Source organism: Octopus sinensis, linkage group LG9 (assembly GCF_006345805.1).
Source record: "Octopus sinensis linkage group LG9, ASM634580v1, whole genome shotgun sequence".
Classification (NCBI taxonomy): Eukaryota; Metazoa; Mollusca; class Cephalopoda; order Octopoda; family Octopodidae; genus Octopus; species Octopus sinensis.
Genome location: NC_043005.1, coordinates 64720821 through 64741542, shown reverse-complemented (window position 1 = coordinate 64741542; position 20722 = coordinate 64720821). Strand labels below are relative to the sequence as shown.

At 36.9% G+C, this 20722-nt stretch overlaps 1 protein-coding gene across 1 annotated transcript in view; it reads left to right on the top strand.

Moving 5' to 3' along the window:
- Positions 1 to 20722, top strand: part of LOC115215439 (dynein heavy chain 5, axonemal-like) — a 370977-nt gene that overhangs the window by 80565 nt on the left and 269690 nt on the right. The window contains exons 16-19 of the mRNA XM_036506013.1: positions 2822 to 3034; positions 11026 to 11106; positions 16129 to 16533; positions 18665 to 18783. Of these exons, the coding sequence (XP_036361906.1) occupies positions 2822 to 3034; positions 11026 to 11106; positions 16129 to 16533; positions 18665 to 18783 (818 nt within the window). The remainder of the gene's footprint in view (positions 1 to 2821; positions 3035 to 11025; positions 11107 to 16128; positions 16534 to 18664; positions 18784 to 20722) is intronic.

The following is a 20722-nucleotide window of genomic DNA, read 5'->3' as shown; positions in this document are numbered from 1 at the left end:
AAGCTTGCAGGACTATGGCGAATATGAGGGGCTGAGAACTGAGCCTTGAGGAACTCCAACCCACACACTTAATTCTTCACTGTGTGTGTGTGTGCATGTGCATGTATATAAGTACGTATGTGCATGAACGTGAGTGTGTGTACATTTGTGTCTTCCTGTCTTGACACAGTATGATTGATGGATATGAATGTCATTCATTTCCAATATTTTGCAAAAACATATCTGGCTGAGATGTTGGAGACATATTACTTCACTTGGAAACAAGTAAGGGTTGGCAACAGAAAGGGCATCCAGCTGTACAAAATCTGTCTTGCTAAACTCCATCTGATTCATGCATGCATGGAAAAATGAATGTTAAAACAATAATGATGAAGATGACCATATATGAATATATATTGTTGCTATTAAGTTAAACTGTCGTATGTCCAAATTTGGCCAAATGTGTTTTTTGCAATACTTTTTTTTGCTTGCAATAGCCAGTCGTTTTGGTCAAACTATCATATCTCCAGCTGCTTCAGAGGCTTTAATGGTTTTGTTATGAAATGGTGAAACTATTTTTTTGCTTTCTGAAAAAGCAACATTTTGGACTTACAACACTTTTGCATAATAGAAACAATATATATATATATATATATATATATATATATGTTTACATGCATGTAATTTTTATTATTAATAGTGTTTACTTTGGCTATTCTAAACAGTGTTTGTTAAGATGAAAGTTTCCTTAAATATCATAGTAATTGGTAAGGGGAATTAATGAGTAGAGGTTGAAGCATAAATAGATGGTGAGAGAGAGAAGAGATTTTGACTTATAAATAGTAAACAAAGAGAAATGCAGTAGAAAAAGGAAGAAAATATTTAATGTGCTTAGTCATCTTGGTAATATTCTATTTTATTGACTATTCCAGTAAAGGTTATTGATACAGCTAATATAATTATGTCAAATAAGATTGATTTTCTTTTTAGGAAAATATTTATTTTTCCATGAGCAAACATGTATGCATAGAAATATATGGTCATCTAATTCCCAATTATATGTTCGCTTATAATTTACCAGCATATCAATTTTTATACATGCTTATGTAAATAAATATGCATACATCCTTAAAAATATGTATATATGTGCACTCATAGATATGTATACATATTTAAATGTGGTATGCAGGGGAGGAGAATGTGTTGGTTTGGATATGTGATGCATGAATGAAGACAGTTGTATACAGCAGAGCCTGTCACTGAAAGTGGATGGCACCTGTGGAAGAGGGAGACCCAGGAAGACATGGGATGAAGTGGTGAAGACTGATCTCAGGATGTTGGGACTCACAGAGGAAATGACAATGGACTGAGATGTTTGGTGCTATGAGGTTCTAGAGAAAATCCACCCACGTCAGTGAAAATGAGTGCTAGAAGTGTCGTGTCCCACTCACATGTAACAATGAACTTTTCACATACCCTACCCCAAGAAACCAAACTACATCTCTTCTTTTAAGCTGTATCTTTCTCTTCCTCACATTTCCTATTCGTACACTATGATTGTCTCCCACTCCCCTTCCCTGCCTTCACTGCAATGTTCATTGTATCGCTGCTTTCCCCCAGGTTGTTTTCAGACAGGTTGTTGCCTCTTTGCTGGAAGTTGTATTGATGATGACAAGCTGATGTTCGGAGCAGAACTCAAGCAAGAGGTACCCATTGTTGTTGCAGTTCCCAACCCCATGTTTTCTAAGGACTCCTTTCCAGGTTTCCAAATCTCAGCCCAGTCTGGCATTGAAATCTCCTAGGATTATGACCTTATCATCGATGGGGTTTCCCTGGAGGAGTCATCACAGGTCTGAGTAGAACTTGTCCTTGCCTGCTGGGTCTGCTTGGAGGGTTGTGGTGTAAAAACTTGAAAATGTTGGCATGCTGCTTGTTTTTCAGAGAGTGGTGCATGGAGATGATGTAGTTGGAGTGACCTGCTGGTAGGGTTTCCAGCTTGGAGGCAATGGAGTTCTTTATCATGAAGCCGATACTTGAAAGGCATCTTTCTGATGGGGGTTTGCTTGACCAATATAGGGTGTATCTGGCACCGTGTTCTTTCAGGCTGCCTCCCTCGTAAGTTGGACTTCGCTAAGGGCTGTGATGTCAATATCTAGTCTGGACAGTTCATGAGCAATGAGAGCAGATTGGCATTCTGGCGACCTCTGTTACCTCAGTCAAGAATGGTTCTGACGTTCCAACATGTTAGATAGAGAGATATTTAATGTGACCCGAGAAAATTTCCAAACCCAAACATACAAGTATGTACATATATATGTATATATATATATATATATATATATATATATATGTATCATGTTTATAGTTTTCCAAATTGTTAACTATAGTTTGGTTTAGCTAAGACACCAAGAGGAGGCCATTTAGCGAAGAAGAAAGTTGCAAAATTTATCTGAGTTTCTATAAGGTTGAAATTACAGCTTGTATTCTGAAAGTAGTGATCATACTTTACAATTTACATAAAGCATGAAATCTTGTAACCTGAGGTAGCTGTAACAGAGTATGTCTGTATTTATATTGACTTTGTAGGGCTGAAAAATTAGATTCACAAAATTATAATTGGGAAACTGAACATGCTAACAGCATTATATCATCAATATTAAACTGTATTGGATGTTGTTTATGTATCTCCATGAATCATATATTTTTCTCTGCATGTGAATTAATAAAATCTCTGCAACAAAGCTTGCTGAGGTTTTGTACCTTAAATATTTTGTATTTGGATTTAGCAATTTGCTTTTTAATTATTTTTTTTTTGTCTTTTACATATCATGTATACATTTAGCCCGAATCAAGTGACGTAGACATTACAGAAAGTGGAGATGAACAAGCAAAAGTGGTACCTGATCAATCACCAAAGACATTCTTCAAAATAATTAGTGAACATAAAGATATTGTAAAAATTGTGATCCAACTAAACTCCACACTTACCATCATGAAAGCAAATGTTCAACAAATTCTGAAAAAGTTTTCAAAATATTCAGAACTTTGGACTCGGGTATACATCACATTTTGTTTCCTAAATTATTTTTATGAGAGAGTTTGGTAGTATTATATGAAATATAACAAGTTTCTTTGCACTTTGCATCAAAACCAAACAAACGAAGTTCAAGTGTATTCTTATAGGATATGGTAAATATATATATATATACACGCACACATATAAACATATATATAAGGAGATGCTGAAAATTTCCTGGCTTTGGGTAAAAGAAAATATAGGAGGATCACTTAATAATGGTTTATTCAATATTCTCAGATTCACACATTTATTGCAGCAGTCCTTCAATACTCTTAAAACCAGGAACTTTTCAGCACTCCATCCTATACATACATACACCACACACATATGCATACCCTAGAGTCTTGAACAGCTTAGCAATGGATAAAAATCTAAGCAGTCAGTCAGCTTTTGATATAACACACACACATGCACACACACACACACGCACACACACACACACACACACATGCACACACACATGCACGCACGCACGCACGCACGCACACACACACACACACACACACACAGAGTTACGTTTGCAATTTCTTGGTCCCTAAACTCCTGATGAAATAAAAGCCTGTCAGTTCCCAACCTACCCTAGGTCTGTTTAGAGCCGATTTATTCTAGAAAATAATTAAAAGAAAATGCTGGTGAAAAACAAAGAGAAAAGTAAATGAATTGCTGGACTAGTACATTATTTATCATTTACCATAAGGACAAAAGGCAACTAAACCTCAGAGTACAGAGAGCTGGAATGTCACATGACATTCTAGCCAATGCTCTAACAATTCTGCCATCTCACCACCTTGTATGGCCATATCTTTCTACCTATATATATATATATATATGATAATAATAATAATAATAATAATAATAATAATATTAGGGAGTATAACTCCAAACTTACAGGGAAAAATTCAATTTAGTATTAAATCAAATTACACAATATAAATATATAATATATATAAATTAGAGAAAAACCACTATTATGTAATTCAAACAATGATATACATAAACTATATCATATAGAAAAATAAAAGTTATTATAAAACATATACCTAGATCACAAAAAGTACACAAAAATGAATTAATATTATATAATAAGTATATAATAAGTACTTATTATATAATACTCATTATATAATGTTTATTCATTGTTTTGTAATTTTTGTGATCTAGAAATATGTTTTATAATACCTTTTATTTTTTATTATTTGAATTACATAACAGTTGTTCTCTAATTTATATATATATATATATATATTATACACACACACACACACACATATATATATATATATATATATAATTTTAATCCAAACGGGAAAACAAAAAAACAACAACAATGGAACAATTACAGTATTATTATTAATAGGCGCTCAGGAAATGGAAGCAGGAGGGTATGACGTTTCGAGTGGAGCTCTTCGTCGGAAACATAAAGAAGGAAGAGAGAGGAAAGAAAGATCCCAAAGCGGGCAACAGGGATAGAGAAAAAAAACGACTGGTGTTTACGAGTTACACATGGTGAAAGGCGGAAGTTTACGATAACAAGAGCAAAGTAGGTTTTTAAAGGCAAAAGAGTGGAGACAAGGTTGGTAACGCAACAGATGTGTGTGTATGTGTGTGTGTGAGGCGAGATAAAATATATATATATATATTATATATATATATATATATATATATATATATATATATATATATATAATATATATATATATAATATATATATATATACATACACAACGGCCTTTCATTTTCCATCTACTAAATCCATTCATAAGGCTTTAATTGGCCTGAGGCTATGGTAGAAAACACTTGCCCAAGGTGCCATGCAGTGGGCCTGAACATGAAACTATGTGATTGGAAAGCAAGCTTCTTATTATACAACTATGTGTGTGTGTGTGTGTGTGTGTGTGTCTAGGTAACTTTGTCTAAGCCTTGTTTTCAAAATATGCTTGACTTCCAGCTCAAAATGGAAGTGACATATTTATTAAAAAAGTAAGTAAAGAATAATTGATATCATACTACAAAGGAACAAAACAAAAAAAAAACAAAAAACAAAAAAAATAAAAACAAAAACATTTCAGAAACAGGTAACTAGTGCAATGTAGCTAAAAAGATATGTTGTAGACTCCACCATTTTTGTTTTGCTGTTAAAAGCAAGTTATCTTATTAATGTTTTAAGGTTTTTTTTTATTCACAACAAACAAATACTTTGATGCCTACTGAGCACTTACAGATGTCTCATAAAGAAATAAACCTACTATGAGATATATGAAACAACAAAAGTGACTAACACTACATACGTAACTGTCATATTGACACTAGCAGCTGACTGGATATGAAGTTCATACAGAGTTGTGTTATCATTTTTCTTTTTGGTAACATGCTAATTTCCCTTTGCTCTATTTTATTTGATAAGTTATATCAGTTTCTTTATGGACATTCTGAAGACGTGTGGTAAGTAGCTTACCAACCACATCGTTCCAGGTTCAGTTCCACTGCGTGGCACCTTGGGCAAGTGTCTTCTACTATAAGCCTCGGGCTGATCAAAGCCTTGTGAGTGGACTTGGTAGACAGAAACTGAAAGAAGCTCGTCATATATATGTAAATGTATATATATATATATCTATATCTATGTGTGTGTGTGTTTGTGTGTCTGTGTTTGTCCCCCCAACATCACTTGACAACTGATGCTGGTGTGTCTACGTCCCTGTAACTTAGTGGTTCGGCAAAAGCGCCGAATAGAATAAGTACTGGGCTTACAAAGAATAAGTCCTGAGGTCGATTTGCTTGACTAAAGGCGGTGCTCCAGCATGGCCGCAGTCAAATGACTGAAACAAGTAAAGAGTATACTTAACACAGGGTGGCCAGCTAGTCCAGCTCTTGAGCACTTTCTTTCTCCATCTAACAACAACTTGAGCTGGACAATAATTTACACTCTTTTGGGAATCTGCAAAAGGTTGCTGCCTTTTTATATAACAATAACATCAAAACAGGGCAAATCTAGTTTTGTAGCAATTCTCATTCAAGTGAAATGTTAATATTTCACCATTTTGTCCCATATTTCCCTTGAACCAATAACATAGCAGTAACTTGGAAGCCCGTTTTTTTTACAGATGGTCAGAATCAATCCTCACTTATCCTCTTAGCTAGCTAGTGGCTCTTGATTTGCCTTAACTCTTTAGTGTTCAGATTATTCTGTCAAATGTGATGTTTGTTTATTTAAAATGGTTTGAATTAGTTATGCATTATCTTGTAGTTTAGAGATTTCAGTGATGTGATTTTTTAGTTTTAGAACGACATGGTAGGGCTGAGGTGAGAGACGAGATCTGGTCAGTTTCAATATAAAACAGGTTAAATATTTTGGCCGGATATGGCCGGTTTGAATGCTAAAGGGTTAAGAGAATACAGATTGTCTCTCTTAGTATTAAGTTTTCTTTGGTCTTTGCATTCATAGAACAAATCAATCCTTCAACTGATATCAAGGAAGCAATACAAAACAGAATCACCTGTATTACAAGACACATTAAGCCGATTATTTACTTATTGCTAAAAGCATGTTGATTATCTACTTTTTCTCTTTACATCAAGTCAAATATATTAACACTTTCTACACTACAAATCAATCAATTAATTTGGTAAACAAAAATATATGAGCACACATTTTCCTGAATACCTTTACTCTTTTACTCTTTTACTTGTTTCAGCCATGTGACTGTGGCCATGCTGGAGCGCCACCTTTAGTTGAGCATATCGACCCCAGGACTTATTCTTTGTAAGCCTAGTACTTATTCTATTGGTCTCTTTTGCTGAACCACTAAGTTACAGGGACATAAACACACCAGTATCAGTTGTCAAGTGATGTTGGGGGGGACAAACACAGACACAGAAACATATACACAAACATACATATATATATTCATATATACGATGGGCTTCTTTCAGTTTCCGTCTACCAAATCCACTCACAAGGCTTTGGTTGACCCGAGGCTTTAGTAGAAGACACTTGCCCAAGGTGCCACACAGTGGGACTGTACCCGGAACCATGTGGTTCAATAGCAAGCTACTTACCACACAACCACTCCTACCTTTGTATAAACTTTACTTTGGTTGATGTGGTAAACCTAGAACATATGCTTATTTAAGTACTGTTGAATAATGACCATGTTCAAATTCTGTAATGTAGAAAAGAATGAAAAAGTGATATGTAATTTGTTGAGTCTAGGACATTTACCCCCACTGGACAATAACCCCCAAGGACATTTACTTCTAAGGACCCTAAGGACAGCAGATGACAATTTAAAACTTCTTAATATATTGGAGAGGGAGTAATTAACCAAAGGGGGTAATTGTCATAGGGGGTAATTATCATTGGGGGAATTGTCCTATGGGACTGGGGAATTGTCCAGAACGGGGCGCCACTGCATGGTGCCAAAGATTCCAACATCACCATCAAAATACAGGTCCAGATACTGCAACAGCTTGGGTTTCAGAGGACCACAGCTCTTTAACATCCTCCCTAAATGCCTGAGAAACTTACATGGTGTGGATGTGGGTTTCTTTAAAACTAAACTAGATCTCTTCTTGTCGGGGGTCCCAGATGAACCTACCTCACGACAGGAGACACAGATGCGGGCAGCGGCATCGAACTCCCTTGTTGATCAAGTGCCACGTATCAGAAGTGGATTCACATATTAGTGTAGCTCATTCAGCGGTGGTGCCCCAGCATGGCCGCGGCCTTCGGGCTAAAACATTTTAAAGGATTTGAGGATTTAAGGATATGTAATTTGTTACTTTTATTATATGAGAAAATTCCTTAATTTTTCAGAGTTTTATAAAAATTTAGTTAATTCATAATGGTATGATGTATGGTGGTTTTGTTAGCTTTTACTGGCAACATGCTGCTCCCCATTGGGCAGACTTTGTTTCAAGCTGCTATACAGATGCTGAAAAGAAAGACCAAATGGCTTCAAGAATTTAGATTTACTGTTAAAAGCTTTTTGTGCACAATGCCATTGTGATTCGCCAAAAAAAACCCCGAAAAGTATATTTAAATGATACACTATCACAGATAAAGTTAATCTTTTATCGTTTACTTGTTTCAGTCATTTGACTGTGGCCATGCTGGGGCATCACCTTGAAGGGTATTAATCAAATAAATCAACCCAGAACTTATTTTTCAGAGCCTGGTACTTATTTTATCGGTCTCGTTTGCCAAGCTGTTAGGTTACAGGGATGTCAACACTCCAGCACCAGTTATCAAGCAGTAGAGGGTGGGAGGGACAAACACAAACTCTCTCTCTCTCTCTCTTACACACACACAGACACACACACGCATGCCCACATATGATGGGCATCTTTCAGTTTCCATCTACCAAATCCACTCACAAGGCTTTAGTTGGCCTGAGGCTAAAGTAGAAGATACTTGCTCAAGGTATCACACTGTTGAGACAGAACCCCAAATCATGTGGTTGGGAAGCAAATTTTTTACCACACAGCCACATCTGCACCTTATATTATTGACACAGCACTATTGTTACCATTTTTCCCAACAACTTGACCATCTCAAGATGACACAAATCATGGCTGAAGAACTTTGTAAAGTGTTTCATGCAGTGAAGTATTATCAGCCATGTTGAAGTGTTGATTGAGGAATAAAAAAATAATCAAGAAATACATAATGTCTTATTGAAAGTGCAAAATGTATATAAGGGAAAACGGAAGAGAAAAATGTGTGAAAATATTCTAGCACTGTATTCTGTATAAAAACCAATGGAGTGGCTGTGTGGTAAGTAGCTTGCTTACCAACCACATGGTTCTGGATTCAGTCCCACTGTGTGTCACCTTGGGCAAGTGTCTTCAATTATAGCCTCAGGCCGACCAAATCCTTGTGAGTGGATTTGGTAGATGGAAACTGAAAGAAGCCCGTTGTATGTCAACACCCCCCCAACATTGCTTGACAACCGATGCTAGTGGGTTTATATCCCCGTAACTTAGTGGTTTGGCAAAAGAGCCCAATAGAATAAGTACTAGGCTTACAAAGAATAAGTCCTGGGGTCGATTTGCTCGACTAAAGGCGGTGCTCCATCATGACTACAGTCAAATGACTGAAACAAGTAAAAAAGTAAAAGAGTACCAGACAAGAATACAACAAAGTGTTTTACCAATAATTCTGAAGAACTTTCCATTTTAAGAAAGAAGTGCTTGTATTATTTGATTATTACAGTAATAATAATAAGTCATCAGAAAGAATTACAAATTAACTACCAATGAAACTAGGAACACAAGATTTAGACCTGATTAAAGTGATTGCTTACATGGCTGAAAATGCAAGTGTATACTGTGGGGCACACAGTATTTGAAAATGGCCCAAGAAAACTACTCCTGCAAACTGTCTAGTACAATGCAGCAAAATTTGTTACAAGAAAATTTGAAACTTCATGTTGAAAATATTGTGCTCAAAATGTGCAATCATGCGAGCATCTCAGCAAAAAGAACTGCACAATAAAAAGAATTTTGTGAATGATGATTATAACCAGTTAACTCATGTTGTGTGGAGGCGCAATGGCCTAGTGTTTAGGGCAGTGGACTTGTGGTTGGAGGATCGCGGTTTCGATTCCCAGACTGGGCGTTGTGTGTGTTTATTGAGCGAAAACACCTAAGCTCCACGAGGGTCCAGCAGGGAGTGCTGGCGACCCCTGTTGTACTCTTTCACCCCAACTTTCTCTCACTCTTTCTTCCTGTTTCTTGAGTAATGCTGCGATGGACTGGCATCCTGTCCAGCTGGAGGGAACACATATGCCACAGAAACTGGGAAACCGGGCCCATGAGCCTGGCTAGGCTTGAAAAAGGTGCATAAATAAAAAAATTACTCATGCTGTAACTAGGTAGCTCTCTATTTTGACATCTGTTGGTAGAATACTTAAGTACTGGGGATTTCCAAAAGGTTATTTTTATATAAAGTCTAGGTGAGGGAAATGCTCCACAGTTCTGTGGAAGTGTTTTGAAGATGAAGAAAATGCCTGGGAATTATTGGATATTTATTTCTTCTTCCTCATCCACATGATTCAATTGTTCTCAGTTGCTGGTGAAGCACTAGAAGCCAAGTCATTCAGTGTAATTTCAGTATCTAAGTTAATGGCTGAACTGCAGAATAAAGAATTATTTTTTGGCTTGAGCACCAAGTTTAGTCAGGCTTCCCCTGATATGTATAAGAACTGTGAGGCAGATAATGTTCTTGTCGCTGAAAGAGCCATAAAGTACTTAAATGACAGGTATTGGTTCCCTGAAGACATCTTTCATAACAAATTTGAATATAACAAAGTTCTATAGCTTTGGGAGAATTCTATAATGCAGTCAAGGCATGTAACTTTCAAGATATTTAAAGGATTAGTTATATGAAAAATATGAGATTGTAGAGGCAATTCAGTGTCACATTTCCTATTTCCGTCTATCTAGAAATCAAAGGCAATGATTACTATTCCCTTCAAACTTAGCTTTTATGAATCAACCATTGAACTGGAAAAGAGTTCCGGGGAAATTCATCAATGATTGGATACTTAGGGTTTTACAGTATTAATATAAGCAAAAAATGGAACTTGTTAGAATTTTTATGCCATAAGATAATCTAAGCAAAATAATGGTTTCTTGTTTTTGTTATATTGTTTCAATTTTAGATAAAAAAAAAATTACAAAATGCAAGATGTGATGTGATGTGTGTGTCTGTATATGTGGTAGCATTTGGAAATTTATGAGCATATGTGCTCATAAATTACCAATATTCTCATTTTTAGTAATCTGGAAATGTCCAAACCTACTCTGACAAAATTACCAAGCATGTAAATAGCTCTAAATTGAGCTATATAGAAATGTGTACATAACCACAGAAGTTTGCAGAAATTGACTTGAAGTTTTATGTCAATGCATCCTAAAACATGTTTTATAAGTTCCCCATATTTTAAACTTTCAATGTATAATTTTAGGATATGAATGAGGTTATCAAGGAGCTGGTGGCTAGTAACCCAGGTGTTTCTGAATTTGAAGAAAATCTTCGTCACTTTAGGGTAAGTGGGGTCAATTTTCATTATTTTCCATTTAAAAATTTTCTTTCTCATATACATATACTTCTGATAGTTTTCTTCGTCTCATTGTTTATTATTTTTTTGTAACGTGTGTGTGTGTGTGGTGTGTGTGTGTGTGTGTGTGTGTGTGTGTGTGTGTGTAGCACAATGAGTAATATTTACTGCATTTCTAACTTCAACAAAAGAAAATATTTTTTTTAAATGTTCACTAGCAGAAACTATATCAGCTGAGTGACTGTGTTGTTATTACAGTTTTCAATTTTTTTGATTTTGTTCCAATTGTTTATAAATTTGATGTATTGATGCAGTTTTGTATACTTATTATGGAAATGAAATTCATTTTTGCCATAAATTAATGAATAAAATTTAATTGCTTTTAAAGTTTGCAAATTTTGGGTAATTTTAGCAAACCAAAAGCCACAAACACATTGGTTTCTGTTTCCATAGTGATAGACTAACCTATTGGCTGATCCTGGAAAGAATGCAATGAGTGTGTGTCTATCAGAAAAGGATACATAGTTAGGGGGTGGTACCCTTCTTCTTAGGACTGTACTGCTTTTCATGAGGCAAGTTGCTGACTTTGGTTTGGTTTTGTATTGAAGAACTGGAGATGAGCCCCTTTTCAGCTGTTACTTACAACAGCTATGTTTGTGAAATATATGTGAAGGACCTGGTCTGCAATCCAGTTCAGATATGCAGTCATGAGAAGATTGTTGAGGTAGATGAAACAGTCTTCTCAAGGTGTAAATACAACAAAGGAAGGGTGCTTGCTACTTGAGCAGTGAGTTTTCAGAGGAATCTGTTGCAAGACCAAACATGTTTTTCTTTATGCAGTGCCATGCTGGAATAGCAACACACTAGAGGAATGCATACAACAGTTGGTTCTTCCAGGAACCACAACCTTCAGAGACTTGTGGAGAGCTTCCTCTCACATTCCTGATATTGATCATTATAATTTTCAACATAAAACAGTGAACCACTGTGTTGAGTTTATTAACTCGAAAGATAGTACCCACACATAACAAATGGGAAAAAAAAGCACATGAACCAGTGTAAAATGAGGGAATAAATGATGCTGTGGGATCCACTATTCTATAGATGACTCGAGTCTCTGCAGGATTATGTAGTGCAGGAGATACAAAAATTATAATTTGTTTGAGAAATTTGTTTTTGAATTTTCCCTGTAAAAGAAAAATGCATTAATTATTTACATGATCTGAACTATTACTACAGCAGTGTACAATAGACTTTTTCTGTTTTTGTAACTCTACAAACAAACAAAAAAAAAAATCACTTGAGGGACCACCAGACGATATGGTTTCAAGCTATTTGTGTTCATCCTGTGATGGATACTTGTCTGCTAGAGATAGCTGTAGTTCATTCCAGCTCACAATATATAGAAAAATAAGTAACAACAAGTCACTGATCTGATGGTTCTATCACTGGAAGATGGTAGGGGTTCACTCCCCTGCTTGTGATATATATTGGGTGCAGATTGCATCAACTAACTAGCTGGAGGAGGTGTTCTCCTGGGGTTAAAATGTGGATGTGACAATAAACACTACTTTTCAGAATAGTTACTGGTTTCATCTCTTATAGAAATGTTATGGCAAGTTAATTTGCTTGTTGCCAGATCAGTGGTTGGTTGTCACTTATTTTTCTATATATTGCAAGCTGGAACAAATAGCTGTTATCTCTAGCAGGCATGTATCCACCACTGAAGCTGAGCACAAATAGCTCAAAACTGTATGGTCTGGTGGTCTCATTGTTGGAAGATGGTAGGGGTTCACTCCCTTCCTGCAATATATATGTTGGGTGCAAATTGCACCAACTAATCAGATGGAGAAGGCATTCTTCTGGGGTTAAAATAGTAGTAATGTCGGTTCCTACAGAACAGCCATGTTAAAATGGCAATAAACATTACTTCTCAGTATAGTTTCTGCTTTCATTTCTTATAGAGATTTTCTAACAAGCTAATTTGCTTATATATATATATATGTATATATATATATATATATATCAAATGGAAATTGTAGTTGTGATACATATAAAAAGTACCATCTGAACGTGGCCGATGCCAGTGCCGCCTTGACTGGCTTCTGTGCCGGTGGCACATGACCTGCTGTGCTTGAGGAGACCTATTGAGTCAAGTACATCAACATCATCATCATCATCATCGTTTAACGTCCGTTCTCCATGCTAGCATGGGTTGGACGGTTCGACTGGGGATCTGGGAAATCAAAATAAATATCAAATGGAAATTGTAGTTGTGATACCTGTGCCGGTGGCATGTAAAAAAAGCACCATCCGAACGTGGCTGATGCCAGCACTGCCTTGACTGGCTTCTGTGCCGGTGGCACGTAGAAAGCACCAACTGATCATGGCCGCTGCCAGCTTCCCCTGGCACATAAAAAGCACCCACTACACTCACAGAGTGGTTGGCGTTAGGAAGGGCATCCAGCTTTAGAAACACTGCCAGTTCAGACTGGATCTTGGTGCAGCCTCCTGGCTTCCCAGACCCCGGTCAAACCGTCCAACCTGTGCTAGCACGGAAAATGGACGTTAAATGATGATGATGATGATATCAAATTTGTTAGTGAAATATGTGATCTGTATAAATATTTCTCATGCTGTGAAAATATAAAGCTGCACAATAACAATAATAGTTTAGTGTTTAGTTTTATGACTAGCATATGCATATAAATTACATAAGAGAATTAATTGAATAGATGAGTGATACGATTACGAAATATAAATTAGTTATCAACTGATTAGTTAGCTAATTACCTCATAGAACCCAGTGACTTATTTCTTCTCCAGCCGAACAAAGTGTCCACTTGTAATAGTTCAATAGTATCACCATTTCAATAACGCTCTCATCAATAGAAGATACAAGAGTAAATGCTGTTCGGGATGCCGTATAAATAATTTTGTTTACTTGAGTATATGATAAATGTAATTTTGTATTTAGTTAATTCGATTTCATTGCATAAAGGATAATTACAAAACATGATTAATTGCATAACTTTTCAAACCATACAACTGTTTCGCACCAAATCTATTTAAATTGATCGGTGTAAAAATCAAGTTAATTGCAATTAATTGCATAATATCCTTCGAATTTTATTTTTTTCTGACAGTTTGATAACCTTCCGATCTTTGTGCATATAAAATGGTGGACAATAAAAAGAAACACTGAAAACAAGGGATAATAATTAGCAATGACAGTAACAATACTGTTCAGCTTTCAGGTCTCGAGTGAGCATGTTTATATGCCTTCCAGCAACGACCGTGTTCATGATTTAGGTGCTTTTATGGTCTTTATTATTCAGTGTATTGTCCTAGTACCTCGTCTGGGATGCTCCCTCCAACATCATGGATACTGTAATAAATGAGAGGTTCACTGCTTCTGTAACCAAATGGAACAAGATACTGAAGCATCAAGACTTGTCAGTGAACTGTGGAGGCACATGGCCTAGTGGTTAGAGCAGCGGACTCGTGGTCGAGGGATTGTGGGTTTGAATCTCAGACCAGGTACACAGTTGTTTATGAGTGAAACACCTAAGCCCCACGCGGCTCTGGCAAAAGGTAATGGCGAACCTCTGCTGACTCTTTCACCACAACTTTCTCTCACTCTTTCCTCCTGCATCTTGCAGCTCACCTGTGATGGACCGGCGTCCTATCCAGGTGGGGAACCTATACACCAAAGAAACCGGCCCTAATGAGCCAGGCATGGCTTGAGAAGGAACAAACATGTCAGTGAACTGTCTCTTCCAGCCTGTGGTGTTTGAGACGTTTGGAGGGGTGGGGGCATTGATGGGGAAGTTCTTGTCATTGTTGGCAGCTCACCTTGCCTAGATGTTGGGTGATGCCCCTGAAGGTGCTTTGCTGGTCCAATGCCTTAGCCTCGCCATCGCCTGTGGTAATGCCACAAATGTATTAGCTTGCTTCACTAGGTTCTGCTGAACCATGTGATGTGAGACCAACCGTGGCACTCGATGTTGCATTGGTGTGTTTTTCCTTTTTTTCCTTTTCCTTTCGTGTTTCTGTTTTTCTTATTTTCTTTCCTTATTCTGCTTTTTCCAGTTTTACTTTTGGATATTGAATAAATGGATATGTATACACCAACATTTTATATGTGTTACATATGATTGATTTTACCGATATTATAAAATCATTTATATCTTTAACATACACATGGTATTAGGTTAACATGCACTTTACCATCATAAAAGTGCACTTTACCATCATAAAAGAAATTTATAGTAAATTGTAAAAAAAATTAAAGAAAATTGTGATAGATATTGGAATTGATGAGAGTAAAATGGCTCCTCGCAAAAAAGAAATTGTCTCATATAGTCAGAGTGACTCTACAGCTATGACACCACTGTTTGCTATCAGTTCTTTTTCATTGTTTATACAGGATTATTGCATGGCTTAGATGTAATTGTGTTTGCTATTATGTGTCATTATGCAAACCACAGAATTGCCTTCTCAGTAGTTAGTTAGTTAGTTAATTTTTTTGGCTCAAAAGCAAAAAACAAGGCCATGTAGGGGGACATGGAGTTATGTACAGGGTGGTGTTCATGTAAAGAGTTCAGGCCACTTGAGGTCAAGGGAGACTTTGAACAAAGCGGTCGTCGGCATCTTCACCATCTCGTCTGGCAGCTTGTTCCATGGATCCGCAACCCGGACGGAGAAAGCTCCTCTCCTTCGATTGAGATGACATCATCGCAGGTAGAGCTTTTCGGAATGACCCCGCTTCCAGATTGAAAAACGCCACCGCCGTGGTTATCTCATTCTCGCTCACAACATCATAAGCGAGAAGTGTAACCTCTCGAAAGAGCTGTTCTTCACTCCTGCTAATAATAATAAAGACTGGTTTGAGAACATTGAGCCTCATAAAAGATAGAATTGGTATTTTTGCTAGTTTATAGTAATGTGACTGCTTCAATGTTATTACTTTTGTCAATTTACATGATGTTTTTTTTGTTTTTTTTTTAGAATTTACAACAAGAAATTGAGCAGATTGAATCCAGCTACACTGTTGGACCAATAGAAATGATGACAGAAAACTTAAAAACGTCCCTTACTACAGAAGTCAAAGCTTGGGAATATTCATATGCAAAGGCTCTAAATGAAATCTCTGCACAAAAGATGAATACTGTCTTCTCTTTCTTTGATCGTATGATGAAAAGCTTGTCCCACCCTGTTAAAGATTTGGATGATGTACGTGCACTGATGGCAGCCATAACAGAAGGAAAAGAAGCCGAAGTGTCAGTTGAACTTAATTTCATTCCCATAGAAGAGGCTTATTCTTTGTTACATAAGTATGGCATTGTTTTTAATGATGGAAATGCTGAACGCCTTGATTCATTTGCCTACCTGTTTTCAAAAGTGAAAACACTGGTAAGACATTTTTTTGTTAATATCATATGCTACTTGGTCATTACTAGCTGTTTTATGAATGGAATAATTTCTCATTTCATTGAAGCATAATTAAATATTAGGAAACAAGGAAAAGTTAAACATATTAGATATAAAATACGTACCACATTTACCCTTGTAGATGAAGCATTCATTGAGACATTCATGTCTTGGCTATCTAAACATAGTGGAGTCCATTCCTCCCCAGATCTCACTTTAGGAGAAGGAAGAAGAGAGGGAGGTGTAGATGAAAAGCAAGATTTATCAATTGGTACTGTATTTATTTTTGGAGGCACATGGCTTGGTGGTTAGAGCAGTGGACTCACAGTCGAGGGATCGTGGGTTCGAATCTCAGACCGGGCAATGTGTGTGTTTATGAGTGAAACACCTAAGCCCCACGCGGCTCCGGCAGAAGGTAATGGCGAACCTCTGCTGACTCTTTCGCCACAACTTTCTCTCACTCTTTCCTCCTGCATCTTGCAGCTCACCTGCAATGGTCCTGTCCAGGTGGGGAACCTATACACCAAGGAAACCGGGAAACCAGCCCTGAACCAGGTGTGCCTCGAGAAGGAACAACTGTATTTGTTGACCACCAAAAGGATGTGAAGGCAGGGTGTCCCAAGAAACGTATGCACATATTCCTTTCTACTCTAGACACAAAGCCCGAAATTTTTAGGGAAGAGGCCAGTTGATTAGATTGATTCCAGTATGCAACTGGTACTTAATTTATCAAGTCTGAAAGGATAAAAGGCTGAGTCGATCTCAGCGGAACTTGAACTCAGAACATAAAGACAGACGAAATACCTATTTCTTTACTACCCACAAGGGGCTAAACACAGAGAGGACAAACAAGGACAGACAAACGAATTAAGTCCATTATATCGACCCCAGTGCATAACTGGTACTTATTTAATCGACCTCGAAAGGATGAAAGGCAAAGCCGGCCTCGGCGGAATTTGAACTCAGAAGGTAACGGCAGATGAAATACCTATTTCTTTACTACCCACAAGGGGTTAAACACAGAGGGGACAAACAAGGACAGACAAACGGATGAAGTTGATTACATCGACCCCCGTGCGTAACTGGTATTTAATTTATCGACCCTGAAAGGATGAAAGGCAAAGTCGACCTCGGCGGAATTTGAACTCAGACAAAATACCACTAAGCATTTCGCCCGGCATGCTAACATTTCTGCCAGCTCGCCACCTTAATGTATGCACATATTAACAGCAGATTTTATCCATTAGCAATAATGAAGGGAGCCAAATTAAGCTTTGAACTAAGAAATTTTATTCTAATTCTGCCTGCCCTTAAATAATGTGGCATACCCATCTACCTTTTCATTAGCAAGTTATCTGTTTCTGTTCCTCTATCACACTTTAGCTTCTCAACACATGTCATCAAAACACCTCCAACTTTACTGCCACCCTTCTCAGTTTTCCTTTGTCTTGCAAGTTATTTGGCAGCATCACAAAGTTGATGGGGTACATTTGCTTATATATACTCTTTTACTTGTTTCTGGCAACAGTGGAGTCTGTTCTTTTATACGGGATTGAAGCATGGACACTCACTAAAGCATTGAAGAAGCAGTTGGATGGTTGTTATGTGAGGATGCTTAGAATGCCACTCAATGTCTTCTGAAAGAGTCATACAACAAATGCCGACTTATAACCAGGGACTATCAAAAGTAACATTGAAGACACAGCATTGAAAGATGAAGCTAGCTGGACACTGCATCAGACACACCGATGAAACTGCTAACAAGCTAGTGCTCTGGCAACCATCAGAAAGAGGAACCAGGTGAAGAATGAGAAAGATGACCTATATCAACTACTTGCTGGAGGATACTGGTACGGAAGGGGTACAGGAGCTGAGGAACATTATGGAAGACCAAGATGAATGGGGAAACATGTGGAAACAGTCTGGAGTGTCCTGTGGGATGACCTAGATAGATAAATACCTAGAGAAGGCAATAAGAGAAAACAAGAACTATATTAATGCCACTGTATTCCTTCCCCCTTCTTACTCATTATGCACTGTCTATATTCACACTCAGTTTAAATACGTATATACATCTAGGTTTCTCTGTTTCTTTATTTAACTACTATAACAGGCTCTAGAAGTTCAAGGAATGCTATTGGAAATCCAACCTCAATTCAAGACAGAGTTGTCAGCTGGTGTTGAACAGTTTGCTGTGGACTACACTCAATTTCTTGATGATTATTCGACGAAGTACGGTTTTATGTTGTATCAGTTACATTTTTACTTTCTTTACAAATATATATATACACATGTGTGTACTTGCATGCACACAAACTCACACATACCAACACATGTATGCACACACACATGTATGCACATACACTTGCATGCATGATAGCTGATTAGGTATGATGTACTACGGCGGCGAGCTGGCAGAAACGTTAGCACGCCGGGTGAAATGCTTAGCGGTATTTCGTCTGCGTTACGTTGTGAGTTCAAATTCCGCCGAGGTCGACTTTGCCTTTCATCCTTTCGGGGTCGATAAATTAAGTACCAGTTACGCACTGGGGTCGATGTAATCGACTTAATACCTATGTCTGTCCTTGTTTGTCCCCTCTGTGTTTAGCCCCTTGTGGGTAATAAAGAAATAGGTATGATGTACTTCTAACCACCATTTTATAAGTTTCAGAAATATTATCTAACATTTTATATTATATTCAAAGATAAACTCTTATTGTTTAGCTCTGGAACTGGCAAAGTGTTTTACAATCAGGTGAAATAAATTACATTTTGCTATTCTTTCTTTTCTCAAGTCAGTAGCAAGGGAAGTTGAAGGAATTAATTATAGTCTCCACTCACAACTATATAGGATTTGCTAAAGTTCATGCAGACACAAATTATGTGTCAATCATTTTGGTTAAGTTGCTAATAATTGCCTGACCTAATACATATAAATAGAAATTTTCTGATATCAGGATATGAAAATTAACAAGAAAAAAAAATCATAAATATACGACAGGTTGTACAGTAACTACTGTGCTTCTATGAAGCTATTTGGTTTATCAAAGTGATAGATTGTAGTCTTGTTTTTACATTTCTGATTTATTAGCAATAAAACCCCCTACAAAGATTTATCAGCAAGAATGTGGCAAGTATTTGCTGAAGATAGATTTTGTTCAATATTGGGCTGGTTATGTATGGTGGATCAATATATCTTGCTTTAACAGACATCACTTGTAAGTGATCATTTGAAGACAAATCATTCTTAATTGCTCCCAAATTAAAAGTTTATCACTAACAGCTAATTTATTCCTCCTATGCCGAATTTATTTCTGGTGTCTTTAGAAATAATCAGTTTTGCTTCTAGTTATTTTGTAACATGATAAAAAGTATTCTTGTACGTTAGATGATAAAGTTATTGTTTTTCCTCTGGTAAGTATATAAACAGGGCCAGATTAAGACCCATAGAGGATCTAAGCATAAAATAAATTTTTATTTTTCAAAATAAAACAAAACGAACAAGATGGTAAATAATATTTATTTTTGCATACTTCATCTTTATTTACAATTGAAAAGTTTCCCCCTACTTTTTTGTCTTTCATTAGTTTCATTAGATCCAAACTATGACACCAGGAACACTTCAAAATTACATTTCCAATCATATAAACCACTTTGAATAATAATTTAGCAAGTTTGAAGTGATTTCTTTTGCACTGTAAACCATTTACCATTTCTGTGGTGCCCCACTTCCTTTGATGCTTTAACCATGTGTTTATTTTGTTGAATGCTTAATCCAGCACTGTATGTATATTAACATTCTAAGAAATATCCTTATTCTTTTATTCGTTTATGCCATTAGATTGTGGCCATGCTGGGGCACCACCTTGAAGAATTTTAGTCAAATGAATCGACTTCAGTACTTATTTTTTGTTAGCAAAGTACTTATTCTATCTGTCTCATTTGTCAAACTACTAAGTTATAGGGATGTAAACACACACACACACACATACATATGGTGAGATTCTTTCAGTTCTTGTCTACTAAATCCACTCACAGGGCTTTGGTTGGCCTAAGGCTATAGTAGAAGGCACTTGCCCAATGTGCCACACAATGGGACTGAACCCAGAACCATGTGGTTGGGAAGTAAGCTTCTTACCATGCAGCCACTCCTGTGCCTATAGTTATACTT